Source organism: Capricornis sumatraensis, chromosome 23 (genome assembly GCF_032405125.1).
Source record: "Capricornis sumatraensis isolate serow.1 chromosome 23, serow.2, whole genome shotgun sequence".
Classification (NCBI taxonomy): Eukaryota; Metazoa; Chordata; class Mammalia; order Artiodactyla; family Bovidae; genus Capricornis; species Capricornis sumatraensis.
In genome coordinates, this window is record NC_091091.1 from 40,923,961 (window position 1) to 40,946,638 (window position 22,678).

The window sequence follows — 22,678 nt, forward strand, 5'->3', positions numbered from 1 at the left end:
CATCCAACCATCTCATCCTCTGTCGTCCCCTTTCCTCCTGCCTTCAGTCTTTCCCAGCATCGCGGTCTTTTCAGATGAGTCAGCTCTTCGCATCAGGTGGCCAAAGTATTGAAGTTTCAGCTTCAACATCAGTCCTTCCAATGAACATTCAGGATTGATTTCCTTTAGGATGGACTGGTTGCGTCTCCTTGCAGTCCAAAGGACTCTCAAGAGCTTTCTCCAACACCACAGTTCAAAAGGATCAATTCTTCGGCGTTCAGCTTTCTTCACAGTCCAACTCTCTCATCCGTACACGACCACTGGAAAAACCATAGCCTTGATTAGACATTGGTAGTTTTCCTAAGTTAACTGATAGAAGGCAGAAGGCTAATCGGGACTTTTAGCTCTTGCTTTTCACCATTTTCATCAGGACACATAGGCTTACGCAGTCTCAGTCTTAAGAAAACAGATGTGACCCCAGGCAACACCTTTTCCTTCAAGGCACAACCAGATCCTATACAGAGCCTCGGAACCCCAAGGTGGCGGAACCCTAAAGCAGGCGGAAAACAGGAGTGACGGAACCTGAAGGCAACGGAATGGGGAAAGGTGGAACCTCGGATTTAGCGGAACCAAAGTGCGGCGCCCAAGGAGCTACCCGGACTCTGTTTGGAACGGAAGCCCAGTGGCCGCCGGCTTCCTGGTTGCGCGGCGGCTCTAAGGGCCCAGTTTAGCCGTGGCGATGTTGCCCTACACCGTGAATTTTAAGGTGTCGGCGCGCACCCTCACCGGGGCCCTCAATGCCCACAACAAGGCGGCGGTGGACTGGTGAGGGCGCCGGGCTCCGAGGCCGCCAGGCTCGGCCAGGAGTCTGTGAGGGGAAGGGGGAAAGAACAAGAGGTTTCATCCCCCTGCTTAATTTTTCTCTTCAAGACTGGACGCTGCCTTCACGCTTTAGAGATTTTCATTTTTAAATGGTGGCTTTCTGTTATTACTATAAAAGCTGTAGAAAGCCCCCATGTGGGGACTTGCCCTGGGTGGATATATTCGCCTTCGTTCTCTCATCTCTTGTTTGTCTTCGCTGTTTCCCCTCACCTTCCTCACCGTCCCCATTCCCCACTCTTACCCTCTCCTCCCAAGTCTCCGGGCTTCTCGCCCCCATGTCAGTTCCGTTCTTCCCCAGTTCTGTCTTCTTTTTCTCTCATCCCCGTTTCTTAACCTGTATTCATTCAACAATGTGCTGGACGCTGTGCCAGGACCCTGGGCTCTCGCCAGCTCTTCATTTCACCTTTATCTTTTTACTATAAAATGACACCGATAATTAATAACCCAGGCGAATATAAAGCAGACTACTTGTAGCTGTGGCTCCTGGGAAGGTTGGCAAGAGTACAGAAACTTCCTGTTGAGTGTTCATCTTTTTATCTGGTTGGAGGGACCAGTGCTTATCACAGAGCGTGGAGTGTGATCCCACGCACTCTGTGGATGCTCGGGATTCAGGGTTGAGTAAGACGAGGGATAAGCTCTCGAAGACAAACAGACGACCGGAGTCGCTTTATATGTCTTGACACGTCTACAGGCATATCTGTCAGAACTTAATTTTTTTAATCCGAAAAAAAAGAAAAAAAAAGAATTTCAGCAAGTTTTGTTTTTTAAAGCTTAGCTAGACCTATTTAAATGGTAAAATGTAAAGTGCTGGCCTTTGGGCTTACATAATAATTTTATTAATGGTGGTGCCAATTGGTTAGATTTATCTGTTCTTTAGGATGCCTTTTGGCAAGAAAGAAGTTGTTTTGCTTTGCTCTTAACTTAAATGTTAACACTTTTTGTTAGGGGCTGGCAAGGTTTAATTGCTTATGGATGTCATTCGCTTGTGGTAGTGATTGATTCCAATACTGCTCAAACGCTTCAAGTTTTAGAAAAGCATAAAGCGGATGTTGTCAAGGTAAGTCAGATCCTACTTCCACCCTATCATAAATTGTCTGTTCTAAATATCGCTGGAATCTCATTAAAGTCATATGTAGAAATGTTGAGTAGGTTTTACATGCGATACTCTTAATTGGGGTAGCCTAATATTTCCATATCGGGTTTTCCGAATGGCTCAGTGGTAAACCCACCTGCCAATGCAGGAGTCTCCGGTTTGATCCCTGGGTCAGGAAGATGCCCTGGAAGAGGAAATGGAACCCACTGCAGTCTTCTTGCCTGAAGAAATCCATGGACAGAGGAGCCTGGCCCGCCGCAGGCTATGGGGTCACAAAGAGTTGGACAAGACTAAGCACACATGCATATGCAGTGTCTCCATATATACTTAATGTCACATCAGTATTGAACTATTAACTGCTAGTTCTTAGGTCATTTTAATGCTAGTGGAAAACACCAATTTTGTCCTGTACTGCACCACTCATTTCACTCATTAGTTCTGAGCATCTAGTATGTGCTAAGAGTATAGAGATGAGAGCCCTCAAGCAATTCATTGTCTAGTGAGGAAGAGTGAGAAGAAAACTCACAAATAGAGTGTGGTAAGTGAGACCTCTTTCATATGCTATGGGAAGACAAAGGAACTACAGGTCACCTGGTTGTAGGGATCAGAGGAGGGCTCAGAATTCTCTTCATTTTAGGGACTAGTAGACAGTAGCTGGCTGAGTGAAAAATTAGAAAGTGCACTGCCGGAGAAAAGGAGAATAGACTCAAAAGGAAGCGGTGTGTGTAAAAGATGGCTAAAAGATGGAATACACATGTCATCAGTAGAAGTGATGAAAGAAGGCAGCCAGAGAAAGTCACCTACCCTGAAAGGTTTATAAGATTAAGATGGACTTTGGATTTTTAAGTAGGAGATTGGTTTGATCATATTTGCATTTTAGAAAAACTCACTCTGGCAGTAGTGGAGGATCTGTTGGAAGAGGGCAAGACAATGCAATGGGATCATGTAGGACAGTTGTAGTAATTTGGGCAGGAAATCCTTAGGGCCTAAAATAAAGAGACATAAAGGAGTCAGATTTAGGAGCTCTCTAAGAGGGGAACTTGATAGCATTTATAGTAAACAGTCTTAATCGGCAGAATGACTCCAATGCAGGAGCCCCCGGTTTGATGCCTGGGTCAGGAAGATCCACTGGAGAAGCGATAGGCTACCCACTCCAGTATTTTTGGGCTTCCTTGGTGCCTCAGAAGGTAAAGAATTCTCCTGTAGTATGGGAGACCTGGGTTCATCCCTGGGTTGGGAAGATCCCCTGGAGAAGTGGAACAGCTACCTATTCCAGTATTCTGGTCTGGTGAATTCCATGGACAGAGAACCCTGGCAGACAATAGGTCATAGGTTCGCAGAGTTGGACGTGACTGAGCAACTTTCACTTTAGAGGTGAACTTTACAGTGAACAGTCTTAAGGGAGAATCAGAATGACTCGAGGTTTCTGTATGAGTAACTGAATGGTAGTATTGTTTTGATGACATAAGTGTGTGAAGTCAGTGTTTAAGGTGCAAAGTCTGAGACACCTGGGGCAATTGAATTATACTGATCTGAAATTTTAGGAAAGACATTACTATTGGAGATGGAGATCTGGGGTCTTTTATTGGTTGTGAACTGTTTTACTGAGATACTCATACCATAAAATTCACCCATTTAAAGCATCATACAGTTCCATGGCTTTCATTATATCCAGAGTTGTGTAGCCATCACCACGATCAATTTCATAACCCCCCAAAGAAACCTTGTATGCCTTAGCAGTTGCCACCTCCCCTTTCACTTCATCCCTGGGCAGTCACTAATCTGCTTTCTGTTCTGTAGATTTGTCTGTTCTAGACATTTGAGATGAGTGAGATGGTGCAGCGTGTGCCTGGCGTCTTTCGCCCAGCATAATGTTTTTCAAGATTCATCCATGTCACACAGCTTGTGTCAGTACTCTATTCCTTTTTATCACTGAATAATATTCCACTGATAACAACATTTATTTATTGATGAATATTTGGCATATCTCACTTTTTAGATATTACGAACAATGCTGCCATGAACATTTGTGTACAGTTTGTCTGTGTGAACCTATGTTTTCATTTCTCTTGAGTATATGCCTCAAAGTAGAATAGCTGACTCACATGGTAACTATATTTAACTTTTGAGAAACTGCCAGACTCTTTTTTCTCAAAGAGGCTTCAATGTTTTACATGCCCATAGCAGTGTATGAGGGCTCTAATTTCTCCTCAAACTCAACATCTGTTGTTACTTGTCCTTTTGATTAGAGCCCTCCTAGGAGAAGGCAATGGCACCCCACTCCAGTACTCTTGCCTGGAAAATCCCATGGATGGAGGAGCCTGGTGGGCTGTAGTCCATGGGGTCGAAAAGAGTCTGAGCGACTGAGCGACCTCACTTTCACTTTTCACTTTCATGCATTGGAGAAGGAAATGGCAACCCACTCCAGTGTTCTTGCCTGGAGAATCCCACGGGCGGGGGAACCTGGTGGGCTGCTGTCTCTGGGGTCGCACAGAGTCGGACACGACTGAAGCGACTTAGCAGCAGCAGCAGCAGCAGGGGGAATGAAGTGGGTCTCATTGTGGTTTTGGTTTGTGTTTCCTTAATGGCTAATAGTGTGTAGCATCTTTTCATGTGCTTAGTGGCCATTTGTAGATATTCTTTGAAAAATGTCTACTCATTCCTTTGCCCATTTTAAAACTGTATTTTTAAAAATTTTGGAGTTGAAAGAATTCTTTATGGTTCTAGATACAAGTCCCTTATCAGATATATGCTTGGCAAATATTTTCTCTCATTCTGTGATAGTGCCCTCTGAAGCACAAAAGTTTTAAATTTTGATGTAGGCTGTAACCAGGAACCATTGCTTTTCCCAGTGTCAAGAAGATTTATACCTTTGTTTTTGTCTAAGGATATTATGATTTTAGCTCTTATATTTGGGTTTCAGATCCATTTTGAGTTAATTTTTGTATTTAATGTGCAATAGGGAAAAATACAGGGGATTTTTTTTTTTTTAATATCTACATGTATCCTATGATCTTGCTAAACTCATTAGATTTAGTAACTTGAGTGTTATTGTTTTGTTTTTCTTACATAGACAGTAATGTTATCTGAAGATAACAGCTTGGATTTTTCACTAGTAATCTGATATCTTTTCTTTCTTTTCCTTATCCCCTTTTGTTGATTGGGACCTCTACTACAGTGCTTAGGACTGAGGGAGAATGCCTTTGTCTTACCCTGAGCCTAGGAAAAAAGCATTCAGTCTTTCACCATCAAGTCTAATGTTAGGTATAGGTTTTGTTTTTTAATTTTTTTGTGTTTTGGGAAGAAATATTATCTCTCCTCCCATTTCTGTCTTTTTTGCATTTCTGGAGTTTTCATTTCTTAGTATAGATCTGTGTTTCAGTCTGGTGTCATATTCCTTTTGGCTAAAGAATTTCCTTCAAGTCCTTGAGGCATGTATCTGGTATTGGTTGATCCTTTCTGATTTTATTTGTCTGAGAAACTGTTTCACCATTCCTTTTTTTTTCCCTTGTAGTGCTTTAAAGCTCACTCCATTATCTCCCAGAGTAATTTTTGTTGGGAAAATTATGCATAATATGTATGCATTGTATCTTTTCTCATCTCCTTATCTTGATTTTCAGCAGTTTGTTTATGATGTGTTTAGGTGATTTTTAAAAATATATATATTCAGAGATGGAATTCAAGTACTACACATACGTACACACACACACACCCTACAATAATTCTTATCTGTGGTAGTTTTATTCTGTAAAGTTGTTGGAAACACTGAATTAGCAAATACTGAAACACTGATTGCTTCTAGGGGAAATAATGCAGTTGGTTCCTAGTGAGCCTCTAGTTGCAATATTTTCATCAACTGATTGATACATAACCTTGTTTTATGTGTGTTTCTATTAAAAGACATCTTGTTTATTGTATACTGTTGATTTATTATCATTGAACTCATGGCCGACAGCACCATAACTCATGCCTGGACAAAGCTTATTTCATGTGTTTTTTCTGTAATGCATGGCACAGCTTCTTGTGCTTAGGAGCACTAGACAGCACTTGAGCACTGTGCCGGGGACCGTTTTAAACAGTGAAGTCACAACTGGAAGCCCAGAAATGCAAAAACACAGTAGTAAGTAGGCCTCAGAAAAGACATTTGTTTACGTTATGAGAACTGACACAGGAGCACCTTGTTCAGCCGCAGCTGGGATGCTCTGGTATGTTGAGTGACTCAGATTTTTCACTGCTCTGTATGTGCCCATTAATGACTATAAAAGTACTGCAAATACTGATTCTACAAATAAAATTGCAAATACGTTTTAGCAAGTAGGCAAATTCACAAATACAGATTCTGTAAATAACGAGAAGGGAGAGTATACATACCTTCACTCATGTATAAAGTAAACATATACATATATACACATTCAAACATATATACATGCATATGTGCAGACACACATTTTCATTTTAAAAAAACTCTTGCCTGAGGAAAAGATGTGTCTTGTTAACACTGAAGTTTGGAACACTTTTTTGCCATCTTTTTCATGAATGCTATTAGAATTGATTAGCATGCTTCCCTACCTTAGCATTTTCTCTGAGTGTGTTTACTTTTATGTGTACATACATGTGTGTGTCTGTGTACATAGGTATATGCCTGTATATTCAAATATAGGTATATGTTTGAAGAGTCTGTGGTGTTAAGTTTGTTAACTAAACACATACTTGAATGTCAGCTGCAGGCACTGTGTTAGGGTCTGGGAATAGAAATGTGAGCAAGGCCCCCATGATCCTATCATATGGAGCAGGACTGGTGATAGGTCAAAACGAAGTAAATAAAATAATTACAGAGTATTATGTGGGAAATGATCCAAAGTAATCAAGTAGGAGCTAAAAAAGGGAAGTTGTGGCCAGGGAAGACCTTGGCTCAGAGGAAGGACTCTGTTTCATTCCTTATTTTGTCAGTACTCAGGAGTTAACCTGATTTGTGCTGGGATTCTCGTATTTTTATTTTAAAAACTATTAATGTTATTATAAAAGTATGATGCATAAATTTATTTTTTTTAGAGAAAAAACTGCTGCAATTTTTTTCCGATTTTATGAGAGGGATACCCAGATTTTTTGTTTGCTTTTGTGTTTTCCTTTTGCAAGATTTTGGTAGCTCAAAGTTGTCTCCTTTTAATTAGAAGAATAGAGTGCAAGAGAAGATTCTTCTTAACAGTTTAGGATTTTATGTGTTTTGTCAGAATTAGATTTTATGGTCTTTACTGTGATTAGATGATATACCAGTGATCATACCATTTTAAGAGATGGTATTCTGGAATTTTTACCTGAATTCTCCAGATTATTAAGGCTGTGTCTCATTTCTGATATTTTAAAGGCAAGAAAGTGGTGATGTTTTCAAAACTATTTTAGTTGCGACTTTAAAAAAATCATAATAAAAATGTCTGACTTTTGAGGAAGCTAATTTCCTATTTTTGTAATATAAGTGTAGAATGTAGCTTGAGTTCTGATCAGTGTTTTATGAAAATTATGTATGGTTTACATCCAGTGTAAATATTTACTTGATTTGGTTTCTTCTTGATACTAGGTTAAATGGGCCAGGGAAAATTATCATCATAACATTGGCTCGCCATATTCCTTGCGCTTAGCTTCTGCTGATGTCAATGGAAAGATCATCGTTTGGGATGTAGCAGCAGGAGTAGCGCAGTGTGAGATCCAAGAGCATGCCAAGCCTATTCAGGGTGAGGAGAGTCCACGCTCCACCGAGCGTCTGTGTAAATACACTTACTGTTAGAGCGGTTGGTTTTTGTCCCTTTCATTTACTTTCATCACTTCTCAGTTAACTCTTGATTGTGTGTAGCCAGTTCTGTGGATCTGAATCTAGCTTTCTTTTCCCTATCAATATGCTCCTGGGCTTATTTCCTCAGATCTCAATTGATTTGTGCTTTGGTAAAATGCATTAATTTCAGTTGAGCATGATGAGAAAAATTAAGCTTCTTATAAATGGTCTTGTAGATCTAAGCTATCAGGAAACTCCCCTGAACTGCTCCTTTGAATTAGCCCGCAATGCTTACTTTCTGCTAATAGAGATAAAATGTTGTTATCATTTTCATATATCAGTAGATCATTTGTTTGCTTGCTTATGTTACTGACCTAATCAATACAGTATTCCTGGCTTTGACTGAGTGGCTGTCTTGACTGGGTGAATCTTTTAAATGACTGTTAAAAAAATACTTATTGAGTACTTACTGTACCTATTGAACTAGATCTTTATCTTCTTTTTTGTTGTGAAAAAACATGCAATTCTGTAAAGTCCCATTAAGTAACTCCACAAAAACATTAGGAGAATCTGACATTGATCATGGCTAGGACAAGTCTTTGACATAAAGTTTTAACTAATGAATAGTGTAAATTGCCTTGTATTTTCTTTGAGGTAATATTTCAGATTACTTGGAAATGTTGACCTCTAGATTCTAATGTTCAGGCAGCTCATTTTTATGTAAAGTTAGTTTTCCCTGTCAATCTTGACACATAAACTTAGATGCAACATTGAAGACAAGGGGGAAAGTTAAGATTTTAAGGATTATGAAAATACACAACTAGATATAAAGGATACATTAACCAAGTGTTTTAAAGTGGGTGGTTTCTGAATTTTGTCTTTATTTATCTGGTCTTTGCAGATGTTCAGTGGTTATGGAATCAAGATGCTTCCCGGGATTTATTGCTTGCTATCCATCCGCCAAATTACATTGTGCTCTGGAATGCAGATACTGGCACCAAACTCTGGAAGAAGAGCTATGCTGATAACATTCTTTCTTTTTCTTTTGATCCTTTTGATCCCTCACATTTAACCTGTGAGTACTAGTTTCTTGTGGAAAATGGATTGAGGTATTTGTAATATATATGGTTAATGCTATATACATAAGATACACATACACACACACCCATCATACATCTTAAAATGAGATGCACATCTAGTTCATATCTTTTCAGCTCCTAGGACAGATACTAAATCATAACCCATATATTTTGCAAGTATTCTGATGATTAGAAATTTAAATCAGCAAGCTAGACCTTCAGTGTATGGAATTTGTGATCAGAATTAGATTAGTCAGAGAATGAGAGAGTTGCTGTGTTATTCTAAGTCAGACTTAATTAAATTTTTTTCTAGGAACATCAAAAGAATCTGAGTCAAGGGTTTCATTTAGTCTGTGGCCAAATTCATTTCTTCCTTTTCAAAATATTGTTCTAATTCATTCCAAGCCTTTTGAGTGCCATAAACAGATGCATGTCAGGAACAGACTAAGCCCAAGGGAGTTTTTTCTTGCAGAGACTGTTTTTGCCAATATACTTTAATGTTTTACTGAGCCGCTGATCTAAAAATTAGATTCTAGCCAGATATTTTTGTGACCAAATTATTTAGAAAATATTTTTTATTCAGTTATCCAACAAATATTTCTTGAGCTTTTACTTACTGTATGCCAGGAGTGTTCTGGGAGCCTGGAATATATCAGTAAACCAAGACAAGGATTCTTGCCTTCATAAAGTTTGCATTCTAGTGAGCAAGAATTAGGTGGTAACCTATAAGCATAATGAATTAGTACACTGCAATGTATTATGAATGGTATAAAAAATAAAACAAGATAAAGGGAGTGGGAGTGGGCTTGTTGTATTAGATAAAGTGGTCAAGGTAGGCTTCATTTTGATATTTGATAAACAACTTCAAAGAGATGAGGGAATCTATTATGGTAAAGAATGTTTTCCCCAGATTTGAATGACTCAAAATTCCAACTTGTATCCTCCAATATTTATTGAGGGGTATGTGAGTTGATGGAGGGACAGAAGGTCAGACAAGTAGAAATTAAAATGGGAAACACAGCTGTATAAATAACTGCAATAGGGTGTGTTTAGGCTTTGTATGTGTAAATGTGTATATGTGAACATATGTGTGCACTCACTAGGTTGCTATGGAAGGCAGTGCTGTGAAGGCATTATGTGCTTTGAGGAGAGCAGGCTTAGCTGACAGAGTCAGGGAGTGAGGACATCACAAAAGGAGGGGACAGACTTCGACCTTGAAGGATGCCTTCTGTAATCTGAAATGGAGACAAAGCTTCAGGTTAATTTACTGCATCTCTGTAATTTAGTTGATGAAAGCACGAAATTTCAAAGCATCAGTTGACCTAACATCTTTGATTTGCTCATTAAATGTGCTGGGGTTGTCATAATTCTTAAATGGTTTGTCCCCTGTCTTTAAAGCAGCCTCACTCATTGCCAAGAGCCAGGGTAGATAAGATTTTTATGATCAGATAGAAGTCGATGGCACCCACTCTAGTACTTTTGCCTGGAAAACCCCATGGATGGAGGAGCCTGGTGGGCTGCAGTCCATGGGGTTGCGAGGAGTCAGACACGACTGAGCACTTCACTTTCACTTTCATTTTTCACTTTCATGCATTGGAGAAGGAAATGGCAACCCACTCCAGTGTTTTTGCCTGGAGAATCCCAGGGACGGGGGAGCCTGGTGGGCTGCCATCTATGGGATTGCACAGAGTCGGACACGACTGAAGCGACTTAGCAGCAGCAGCAGCAGCAGATGTTAGTTGGCCCCAGTTGTGAGGGGGATTATTTTTTCAGTCATAAAAAGGCATAAAATATTTCTGTTTCCTGTACACTTAGTAAGCCACTGTTGGCACTTTTACTCTAGATATTAAGTGAAAACACTGTTCGCACATCCCAAGCTTCAGTTTGACACTCAAGAAGAAAAAGGAAGTAAATTTAGACAGAGCAACTCATGATAATGATAAAAAATTAGTATCAACAAGTTAAATATTTGAATTTGCCAAGTGTGATATGAACCTCGTATATGGGTTTTTTTCCCTCTTCTGTGAATTTTATATTCTGAAAGTCTTTGGATTTTGAAGTTATGAGATATAATGAGGAAAGGTTTCTAATGAAAGTCTGTACACTGAATTTATTTGGAAGAACAAACATTTGTTCTTTCTGCCAGTAACCTTCTGATATCTTTTTAATATAAAACATTAATTTTGAGTGCTGAGCTTGGAGGCCTCTGATGAATTGTAATGGACCACCTGTTTCCGTTTAACTTGGAGAACATTCCCGTTATGTTATGTCTGCATAACACTGCCAGTTCCTTATTATTAAAATTATCATTACCTTGCTCTCAAAAATGTATTGGAATAAAACTCTATGCTAAACTTGATTAAACTTTAATCAGAGTTTCACTTCTCTCAGTACAGTACTCACCAGCGAGGGCATTGTATTCATCTCAGATTTCTCTCCATCCAAGCCTCCCTCAGGCCCTGGGAAAAAAGTTTACATATCCAGTCCACACTCCAGCCCAGCTCACAACAAGCTGGCTGCAGCCACAGGGGCCAAGAAGGCTCTTAATAAAGTGAAAATCTTAATCACTCAAGAGAAACCTAGGTAAGTTGCAAGTATAAAACTAGCAGCAACATTCGTGTAATTCAGTGTTCATCTGTTCATTGAAAATATCATTTTTGGAGATGTGTTAAGATTGATTTTCTTCTTCATGTTACCCTTTCTTGTTTCTAATTTTGAATTTGTAAAAAGGAAAAATATTTTTTGTTTCCTCCTCTAAGAAGAGATTTAGCACTTAGCATGGTTCCTTTGTTGCCAGTAATGCAGTAAACAACCCCCACTAATTTTCAGTGAACATCTTTGACTCCTGAAAGTGAGAGAGAACGATTCTAAGGTGGGGGCCACTGAACACTTAAAAATTGGGAGGCAAAAGCTGGATTATGATTTTAAATACATTTTCCTGACTTAAATGCTGTGTAATGTCATTAGCCAGTAAAATATAAATGTTTTTCTTCTGCATGTAAAGATGGTTTCCCATAGTGGTTAAGGGCCAAGATTCTAGGGGAACTGTAGCTCTGTGACTTGGAGTATATTTTAATCTTTCTCAGATTTCACTCTTCCAACAGCCAAGATAGTGTGTTAAAGGGTTTCATAGGGCTGTTATAAAGATTAATAGATTCAGAAACTTGAGTCCTTATCATAGTATCTGATACTTAATAAGCATTCTTTTGGTAAATGCTATATTTTTGTTTATTTCAGAAATTTCAACTGAATAAAATTTTATTTTGAAGGACTAATTTTATGCATTAAAAATAGATTTCTATTTTTTTTCCCAGTGCTGTGGTTCTTATGTTTTTATTGCTTTGGTAGTTTTTTGGAATTCGTTTTAAAAATGCTTTTATTTTTAATATACTAAGATTATTCTATCTAGACTTTGTGGGTAATTACCTGACAAATGTGGTAAAATACAAATTGCTCTATAAATTCTGAATTGATATGTAAATATCAGTTTTATATATTAAACCATAGGCTGGTTAAATTTATCCCTAATTTATCCCCCACCCTATGCTGAAACGATTGAAGATTACTCCTTAAGTATCTTGAGAACTTATTTCTTTTTCAGTAATTCTGTATCATAAATAATTATTTTTAAGCTGCATAGGTTTATAACTTATGACCTACATACTGTATTTTCTCTCATGAATCATATGTTCATCTGTGTGAGGAAATTGAGTCTTACATTGTTTTAAATTTGTTACTTAAGCTTGCCCAACTGGGAAGTGCAGAGCCAGAATTTTAATGCAGTCCACATCCCTCTCCATGGTCCTCTGATCTAACTTTACTTTAAATTTCAAAACCTTAATAAAGTTGTTATGTAAAAAGAAGATGGTACATAATTATATGCCCATTCCTATTGAAATAAATATGTAAATTTATTATAAATACAAAGTTGTGATTAAGTATATACAACAATCACAAATTACTGAAATGATTTTTGAGACTCTTCAACAGTCTTTACAATCCTCATATTGTTTCATCTCTTTTATTTACACAGAAGAAAATTCTGTGGTAAGTGAATAAAATACCCAACTTCGTTCCAAAAAATCTTTAAGACAGCTGAAGAGTGAAGGAAGGCAGAGTGGAGGGAGTGACTTGCTCAAGGCCAAACAGATAGTCCATTGACTCCTGATCCAGTTCTCTAGCCCTAATTACTCTAAATGCTTTTGTTTTAATCCCAAGGCTGCTTTTCAGCAGTCCATCTAGTACTTCTGATTACAAAATAAGAATGACGGTACTACCTTATGAGTGCTGTATAGTATTGTCGCTTACCATCTCATATCATAGACTTACTAGTTTACTTTAAACTTTCAATGATTTAGAAACATATCTCTCCAGCCTATCTAGTGTTATTGTCATAATTTGGATTTTGGCACAAAGGAGAGATCTAATATTTAGATGCTAGCTCATGTTGGTTATTTCAGGAGACAGTTGTACATTCTCGTTGATGGTTATTATATGAAAAGTACAAAATTCAATCCTTTATTAGCTTTTTCTGCTATGAATAAAATCTGATTCATCTTTAAAAATTGAAGTGTAGTTGATTTATAGTGCTGTGTTAGTTCCTGATATACAGCAAAGGGATTCACTTATACATTTTATATTATATGGAGCCTCCCTAGTGACTCAGACAGTAAAGAATCTGCCTGCATTGCAAGAGACGTGGGTTCTATCCCTGGGTTGGGAAGATCCCCTGAGAAGGGAATGGCAACCCACTCTAGTATTCTTGCCTGGAGAACCCCAGGAACTGTAGTCTGCCAGGCTCCTCTGTTCATGGAATTGCAAAGAGTCAGACACGACTGAGTGAGTGACGCAGCGCGTGCATGCACACATGCACACACACTCAGCAAAGTGATTGAGTTATACATATTACTATTCTTTTTCATATTCTTTTCCATTGTGGTTTATTATAGGATATTGAATCTAGTTCCTTGAGCCATATAGTAGGACCTTGTTTATTTTATATAGAGTAGTTTGTATCTGCTAATCCCAAACTCTTAATTTATCCCTCCCTCACGGCCACCCCACCTTTGGTAACCATAAGTTTGTTTTTGTGTCTGTGGGTCTATATCTGTTTTGTACATATGTTCATGTGTGTCTGACTCATTTCTTGATGCCTGAAGTAAATGTTTACTTTTTCCAGTGCAGAATTCATAACTCTCAATGATTGCCTTCAGTTGGCATACCTGCCTTCCAAAAGGAATCACATGTTGCTGCTCTATCCTCGTGAGATTTTAATCCTTGATCTTGAGGTGAATCAGACAGTGGGTGTGATTGCAATAGAGCGAACAGGAGTTCCTTTTCTGCAGGTATCTACAGCTTACAAATTACATCACCAAAAGTTGATTATGAATTATATAGAGAAAATAATCTATACTTTTGCATAGTCTTGCAAAAGTCCTTAGTTTCACTTCTTTTCTTTTTATTTAAAGATTGACAATGTTATTTTACATTCCTTATTTTTCTGGACTTCTGATTGGTTTGATTTAACCCTAGAAATTCTTCTGACAGATCTGGAGATAGATACTGAACTATTTAAGTTACACGAATAAAGACAAATTTTTTAGGATTGATGGATTAGGGGATTATATGTGTGCTTTTGTGTTTTTGGTTTTTTGCCCGTATTCTGTAAATATGAGTTTATGAGTCTCACTGTATATATAATTTTAAAATCTATGGTTTTAAAAAATAAATACATCGTCTATTTAAAGGTAATTCCCTGCTTTCAACGTGATGGTTTATTTTGCCTACATGAAAATGGTTGTATAACCTTACGTGTTCGAAGATCTTACAGTAGTATTTTCACCACTTCAAATGAGGAACCAGGTAAGTTTATATCTCACAGTAATGTTCACTTTTTTTTTTTTTTCAGAATTATTTTTTAAAGCTTTATGTGGCAAATACTAGCCAAAGCATGGAGTTAATGATAATCCCAGTTATAGTATGAGACATAAGAAAGCACAAACCCAAGATAATCTCTGGGTATTATAACAGTGCACCTCCTGTATGCAGCAAAAATAGTAGTATTTTGTAATCCCTTTTTGACTGTATCCATGAGCCAAGCACATGTTATCTTTCGTGACTATTTCTTTTACACGACTCCAGCCTTGTATATACCTTTATTATTATACCCCTTTGACTTTTCTTCTGCTTTAGCAAGGAATGTCTTAAACCTGTGTCACTTCCATGGTAAAGTGACAGAGGTTAATAAGTCTTCAGGGCATTCAGCTGCCTTTTCCAATCTTATCCTGGAGAATAAAACTGATGTCTTTATGGAATGATGTGCTATGTAAAGGTGAAAGTGACTTTCACATCTTTTGTAAAATACAATTATTTTCAGGCTTACTCTTCAGTTTGGTCGCTCAGTCATGTTCGACTCTTAGCAGCCCCATGGACTGCAGCATGCTAGGCTTCCCTGTCCATCACCAACTCCCGGAGCTTGCTCAAACTCATGTCCATAGAGTCGGTGATGCCATCCAGCCATCTCATCCTCTGTTCTCCCCTTCTCCTCACACCTTCAATCTTTCACAGCATCAGGGTCTTTTCTAGTGAGTCAGTTCTTTGTATCAGGTGGCCAAAGTATTGAAGCTTTGGTGTCAGCATCAGTCCTTCCAATGAATATTCAGTACTGATTTCCCTTATCATTGACTGGTTTAATCTCCCTTCTGTCCAAGGGACTCTCAAGAGTCTTCTCCAACACTATAGTTCAAAAACATCAATTCTTCAGTGCTAAGCCTTCTTTATGGTCCAACTCTCACATCCATAATGTGACTACTGGAAAAACCATAGCTTTGACTAGATGGACCTTTTCAGTAAAGTAATGTCTTTGCTTTTTAATACGCTGTCTAGGTTGGTCATAACTTTCCTTCCAAGGAGTAAGCTTCTTTTAATTTCATGCCTGCAGTCACCATCTGCAGTGATTGTGGAGCCCAAGAAAATAAAGTCTGACACTATTTCCATTGTTTCCCCATCTATTTGCCATGAAGCGATGGGACTGGGTGCCATGATCTTCATTTTTTAGATGTTGAGTTTTAAGCCATCATTTTCACTCTCTTCTTTCACTTTCATCAAGAGGCTCTTTAATTCCTCTTCACTTTCTGCCATAAGGATGGTGTCATTTGCATATCTGAGGTCATTGATTCTTCTCCCACCAGTCTTGATTCCAGCTTATGCTTCATCCAGCCCAACGTTTCACATGATGTACTCTACATATAAGTTAAATAAGCAGGGTGACAATATACAACCTTGATGTACTCCTTTCCCAATTTGGGACCAGTTTCTTGTTTCATGTCTGGTTCTAACTGTTGCTTCTTGGCCTGCATACAGATTTCTCAGGAGGCACATATGGTGGTCTGGTATTCCCATCTCTAAGACTTTTCCACAGTTTGTTGTAATCCACACAGTCAAAGGCTTTCACATAGTCAATGAAGCAGAAGTAGATGTTTTTCTGGAATTCTCTTGCTTTTTCTATGATTCAGTGGATGTCGGCAATTTGAGCTCTGGTTCCTCTGCCTTTTCTAAATCCAGCTTAAATATCTGGAAGTTCTCGGTTCATGTACTATTGAAGCCTGGCCTGGGAATTTTGAGCATTACTTTGCTAGTGTGTGAGATGAGTACAATTGTGTGGTAGTTTGAACATTCTTTGGTGTTGCCTTTCTTTGGGATTGGAATGAAAACTGATCTTTTCCAGTCCTGTGGCCACTGCTTTTTCCAAATTTGCTGGCATATTAAGTGCAGCACTTTCACAGCATCATCTTTTAGAATTTGAAATAGCTCAGCTGGAATTCTCTCACCTCCACTAGATTTGTTCATAGTGATCCTTCTAAGGCCCACTTGACTTTGCATTCTAGGATGTCTGGCTCTAGGTGAGTGATCACACCATTGTGATGTAGAGCACAGGAAATTATGATAGGCTACAGGTGGGCTGTTCATTATTTAATCGTATATCTGTTGGTCTTTTTTTGAAAGATTTTCTTCATTTAAAAAATATTAAATAATCTATTTTCATAATTGCTGTTTTGGACATTAAACTTGGTGTGGACAGTCACTAAGTTAATTGTCTTATATCCTGAAGAAATTAGTAATTGTAAACACAGGGAAGCCATTTTTGACAAACTTTGCTTTAGTTGAAGGGATGATGTTCTTTTTGATTGTGGTATTATTTACATTGAAACAAGTAGCAGTGACATGAATATGGTTGCTTTCTAATATTTAAACAAAACAATACTCTTGTTAAGATCCAGATCCTGTCCAGGAGCTTACCTATGACCTACGAAGCCAGTGTGATGCAATCAGGGTGACAAAAACTGTCCGTCCCTTCAGTATGGTGTGTTGTCCGGTTAATGAGAATGCAGCTGCCCTCATAGTGAGCGATGGGAGGGTCATGATATGGGAACTGAAGTCGGCTGTTTGTAATCGGAATTCACGGAGCAGGTAAATGAACCAATAGGATCTCTTTTTTGTTTTGCTTTGCTTCCCCCCTGCCTTTTTAAGATTGCCAGAATCATATAAAAATAGCAAGGCCTTTTTCTGTAAAAAATATTTAGACATTAGATTATAAGGGGATTATGTAAACCTGCTAGAGATATCTCACTTGTGGTTTAGATTAATGATTAGTGTAACAAATGGATAGAATACTATGATCGAAAGTTAATAGTTTGAGTTACTAACATATGATGCAGACTGTAAGCATGTAAGAACTGTCTAATTATTATATCTTTGCAGCAGTTCTGGCCTGTCACCTCTGTATTCACCAGTGTCTTTCTGTGGAATTCCTGGAGGAATCCTACAGAATAAACTCCCAGACCTCTCCTTAGATAACATGATTGGTAAGCCACTTTTTTTTTCCTCTTCTGACTTCCATGTTAGGTATACTTTTTGAAGGACAAAATTAATAGTCAGTAATTGTTGTTACTATTAAATCAAAGGTAGTACTTCAGAAAACTAAAATGTAGCTTCGTTCTTTTCTGAATAAACCAGAGGGGTATAAAATAAAATTTATGTGGTCCCTAATAGTTATCTGCTGATTGTCATCGTGATTTCACTTGTCTGTTTCTTCCCGTAGGTTATACGCACCACAAGGGTGGGACAGAGCTTAACTCAGCCTTGCATCCCCAGCACTCAGCACAGGGTGTTCCCCATTCTAGATGTACAATAAATAGTTATTGAAGAAATAATTAACTGAGCTACATTAGAAAAAAATCATCTTCTTGACTTACATTTTCTTATATTTATGATGGGAATTCTTACTTTCACCAAATATTTATTTGCAAATAAAATATTATTTCAAACTTATCTAGTTATTATAGAGCCAGAATATAGTCAAGGAAGAATGAGGGTTGGTGATTTCAAATATTATACAACTAGGAATTATAAATATGACAAACAGAGTTGACATGTAATTCACTTAAAATTGTGGCCAGTGGTTTATAAAGGATTTTCTTTACCATTATTTGTTATTCCATAATGTAATTAAACATGGACATTATTTACTAGGTTTCTTTTTGTTTGTTTAAATGCTATGAAGATAAATGATATACTAGAAAGAAGAGCGTTAGGTTATTGATCTTAATCAGAGATGACATTTATTGGGGGCTTAGTACCATATTAAATGCTGTGCCAAATTCTCTACTTAATACCTCGACAAGCCTGCGGACTAGGTACTATTATTATTATTTCCATTTTATATATGTGGGAACTAAGACCAGGAGAGATTAAAAAACTTGCCCCAAAGTACACAGCCAGTCAGTGGAAATGTGGTCATAATCATCCCAGTCTGGAGTCTGCTTCTTGGCCATGGCCTCTAATCCTGGCTGCTTCACTGTGACCAAAGCAAGGCTTGACCTCTCCATACCCTGGTATTCTCATAATTCCTGCAAGTTTTGGACTCTTTGTGCTCACTGATGCTAACTTACATACTTAAAATTTTTTCTTTTCACCTTTCAAACATAAATCACTATGAAGAAGTTCAGACACATAATTGTTTTGCAAAATTTATTTTATCAGTAACATAATTTTCTGAGTTAATTGACCCTGTCTTCACTTAATATAAACTATTAAAGTGAAAAGAATTATGAACACACATGCACAGAACTAATCAGTAATATGAAGCCCATAGGAGTTTGAAATTTTATGCTGTTTAGGTATCTAAGTGATATAAATTACATTTTTGGGGGGACAGAATGGTACAGATTGTATAGCAGTTCTTGACAATGTTGTTGATTTGAAAGTATTAAATAATTAAATCTTTGGTACTTGAAAACATTTTAATTAAAACTTTAAATTAAACTTTTAATTTGAAATTCACTATGTACTTAGTGATAATTGAAAGCAATTCAGTTAAGTACAGAGGTCTGATTTATATTCATTGAATAAAGGCTGTTGCTTATTAAGGCCTAATCTGCCCTACTTTGTGAATCACTTCACATAGAAAATGCTGGATGAGAAATATGCAGTTTCCTGGAATCAGCTCTAAGCTGCCAAAAGTTGGTAAACATGGCACCTACTTGTTGCCATTGCTTTAGACCCCATCTTTGTTACTAAAAATGAGTATCAGTTGTATGGCTTATCTTAAGGGATCATTTATTCAGATTGATCCTTTTTTTGTGTATATCTTACTGATTTTATAATAGCATTTTACTAAAACAACTTGACGGGTTTAAGAGGTTTATTTAGAATCCCATCACCCACTCTAAATAATTATTTACATTTTTCCTTTTCACTATATGTGTATATGTGTGTGTACATATATATGTATATATATATACATATGCATATATACATACACACACATGCACTAACATGTGCTTGTGCTCAGTCTTGTCCAACTGTTTGTCACCCTGTGGACTGTAGCCAGCCAGGCTCTTCTGCCCATGGAATTTTCCAGGCAAGAATACTGGAGTGAGATGCCATTTGCTACTCCAGGGAATCTTTCCAATCCAGGGGATTGAACCTGCATCTCTTGTGTCTTCTGCATGGACAGGTGGATTGTTTACCAGTAGCACCACCTGTGATAAACACACATGCACATACACTCACACATATTCTTGTGTGATAACTTCATCCCAGGCTTTTGGTGGTGCTAGTGGTAAAGAGCCTGTCTGCCAATGCAGGAGACATAAGGGACACAGGTTCGATCCCTGGGTGGGAAGATCCCCTGGAGAAGGACATGGCAACCCACTGTAGTGTTCTTGCCTGGAGAATGCCATGGACAGAGGAGCCTGGTGGGCTGTAGTCCATAGTGTCAGAGAGAGCTGGACAGGACTGAAGCAACTTAACACATACAAAGGAAGAAATATTTTAAACCCTTATCAGTGAGTTAAAGTTTCAATTTTGCTGCACTCTTTGTTGTCACATTTTGTTGTCGTTCAGTTGCAAAGTCACGTCTGACTGTGACCCCATGGACTGCAAAAAGCCAGGCTTCCCTGTCCTTCACTCTTTCCCTGAGTTTACTCAAACTCATGTCCATTGAGTTGGTGATTCCACCTAGGCTTCTCATCCTCTGTCATCCCCTTCTCCTCCTGCCCTCAATCTTTCCCACCATCAGGGTCTTTTCCAGTGAGTCAACTCTTCGCATTGGGTCGCCAAAGTATTGGAGCTTCAGCTTCAGCATCAGTCTTTGCAGTGAATATTCAGAGTTGATTTCCTTTAGGTTTGACTGGTTTGAGCTCTTTGAACCTATTTGTGATTACCAATTTTATGTGCACTTTAAAGAGCATCAAATCAAAACATAACCCTTAAGGAAGGCAGTGAGACAGGAATATGCTATAATCTGTCATGTACAGAAACTGTTCTCTAACCCTAGTCCTTCTCGATTTGCTTTTGATGCCCTGAAGCCAGCAACTTTGGCTAAAACAGTGTTTCTTAGAAGACCAAGGCCCCTGCATTATGGATAGCAATATTCTGGAGTAATTTAACCTTTGAGATATTAGATGATGCAAATTAAATCCCGTAGCTAAATAAGACCCAGTGTATAGCTACACCCCCAGAGTGCTACGTGACATCTGAAGAGTACTTCCACTGTGAAGATCCTTTAGATTTTAAGATCAGCATATGTTGCAGTTAATGTATTTTTTTGTTGTTTGTTTTATCACAAACCAGGGCAGAGTGCAATTGCTGGGGAAGAACATCCCAAAGGCTCCGTTCTGCAGGAAGTGCAGCTCAAGTTCCTGCTAACAGGTCTGCTCTCAGGACTGCCCTCCCCACAGTTCGCTATCCGGATGTGCCCCCCATTGACCACAAAAAACATCAAGATGTATCAGCCGTTGCTTGCTGTTGGTGAGTTCTTGTTTTAACTCTTAATGTCTATTTTACATTTTTAAGACATTAAAGTTTCCTGATTATTAGAAAAGCCTGTATTCTCCTTTAGAATGCTTTAAATGGAGGAAGAAGCTCCATGAAATTGTGTAAATACTCATCTTGAAATGCTTTTTTCCCCCTCTCCTGTTAATCTTTTTAAATCAGAACAGTAACTCATTCACTGATGACAGAGATGACAGAGATTCTGACACCATGAATGTGTTTCTGAAAGGTCAGGAGGGTAGTTCCTGTGTGATGCTGAAACCAGACTGCTTGTCTTTTCTTGGACCATCTCAAGCTCTCCTGTACATGTCATTTTGTTTTGAGTTTTTGTTAACTAATACTGTGGTCAAAGTTAATATTTAGTAACAGCAAGAATCTATATTTGCTAAGAATTGTATGTTAAATCTGGTTTTATTTTGTTCAAAGTGGCTCTTGTCTTTGTAAACTAAAAATTTGCCTTCTGGGTTGAAATTGCAATTTTTATGTTTTAGATTTTTTAAAAATTGGTCTGGGTTTCAGCTTACTGTCACAGTAATTTCATGGTAATATGATTAACCTGGTTTCTTTTACAGAGAAAACCCAATTTTAATTTGCTTTTAAGTATATAAGGTTAAAAATTCATTTCTCTAAAATTTTGAAAAATAGAATATTTGTTTGAAATTGTCATTACTTTTCTTAAGATGCTATTGGTTTGACTTCTGTTTTTTCCCAGTTCTCTAAACAAGTGGTTTGTGATTCTTTTGTTTTTTTTCCTAAAATGAAAATCTGATCACATGTATCTTGCAGCCCTTGTGTCTTAGCTCAGTGGCTGGCTTATGAGACCTAATGGCTCATTTGAGTATTACTGTTTGGTGGTACTGTTATTTCCCCATTTTTTTCCATTATCATCTTTTGAAAGTGATTTGAATTTAAGATTTGGTGATCTGTGCTTATAGGTATCCAGATTTATATAAATACAGATAGATGTTTAATTTTTGCTCTAGAAACTATTGATTCATATTAAACCTCATATTGAAATTTCGGTTGGAATTTGTCAATGTATATAGAATGTATGTCTCTGAATGTCAGTATACCTTATTTGTCAATTAGAATTTTATTAATTTCTTGGTGAAAATTATGTCTTGAGATAGGTAGTAAGAGTTGATCAGAATCTGAGATTTCTATTGTAGAATAAGCTATATTATAGTGGTATATAGTGAATAGCAAGTCATTTATTGAATTTAGTATAATAGCAAAGTAAAAGCGAAAAATATATGTGCCTGAAGTCTTGCAGAGTCATTAGGAAACACAAACAGAGCTCAGCTGGATTTACTTCTCCTTCTAGGGCCTGTAAATCATAGTTTCGACATCAAAATGTGCAGAATATAGAAATCATATAATTATTTTGAACATTTGCTAATTGAAAAGTTTGAGTAATTTAGATATTTTCTCAGGACTAGAACTAGAAGATATTGGGGCATAGGTAATAAATATATTTCTCTCGAATAGTTTTGCAAGAAATTTCTGAAGTTTTATTCAGCAAGTTAGCCAAGATTGGAATTT

At 37.7% G+C, this 22,678-nt stretch overlaps 1 protein-coding gene across 1 annotated transcript in view; it reads left to right on the plus strand.

The window, feature by feature from the left end:
• Positions 1-718: 718 nt before the first annotated feature.
• The window catches only part of WDR11 (WD repeat domain 11), a 54,892-nt gene continuing 32,932 nt past the window's right edge, over positions 719-22,678 (plus strand). The window contains exons 1-10 of the mRNA XM_068961337.1: positions 719-804; positions 1,807-1,918; positions 7,530-7,683; positions 8,623-8,796; positions 11,197-11,383; positions 13,980-14,145; positions 14,548-14,662; positions 17,074-17,269; positions 17,561-17,664; positions 20,936-21,112. Coding sequence (XP_068817438.1) covers positions 719-804; positions 1,807-1,918; positions 7,530-7,683; positions 8,623-8,796; positions 11,197-11,383; positions 13,980-14,145; positions 14,548-14,662; positions 17,074-17,269; positions 17,561-17,664; positions 20,936-21,112 — 1,471 coding nt within the window. The remainder of the gene's footprint in view (positions 805-1,806; positions 1,919-7,529; positions 7,684-8,622; positions 8,797-11,196; positions 11,384-13,979; positions 14,146-14,547; positions 14,663-17,073; positions 17,270-17,560; positions 17,665-20,935; positions 21,113-22,678) is intronic.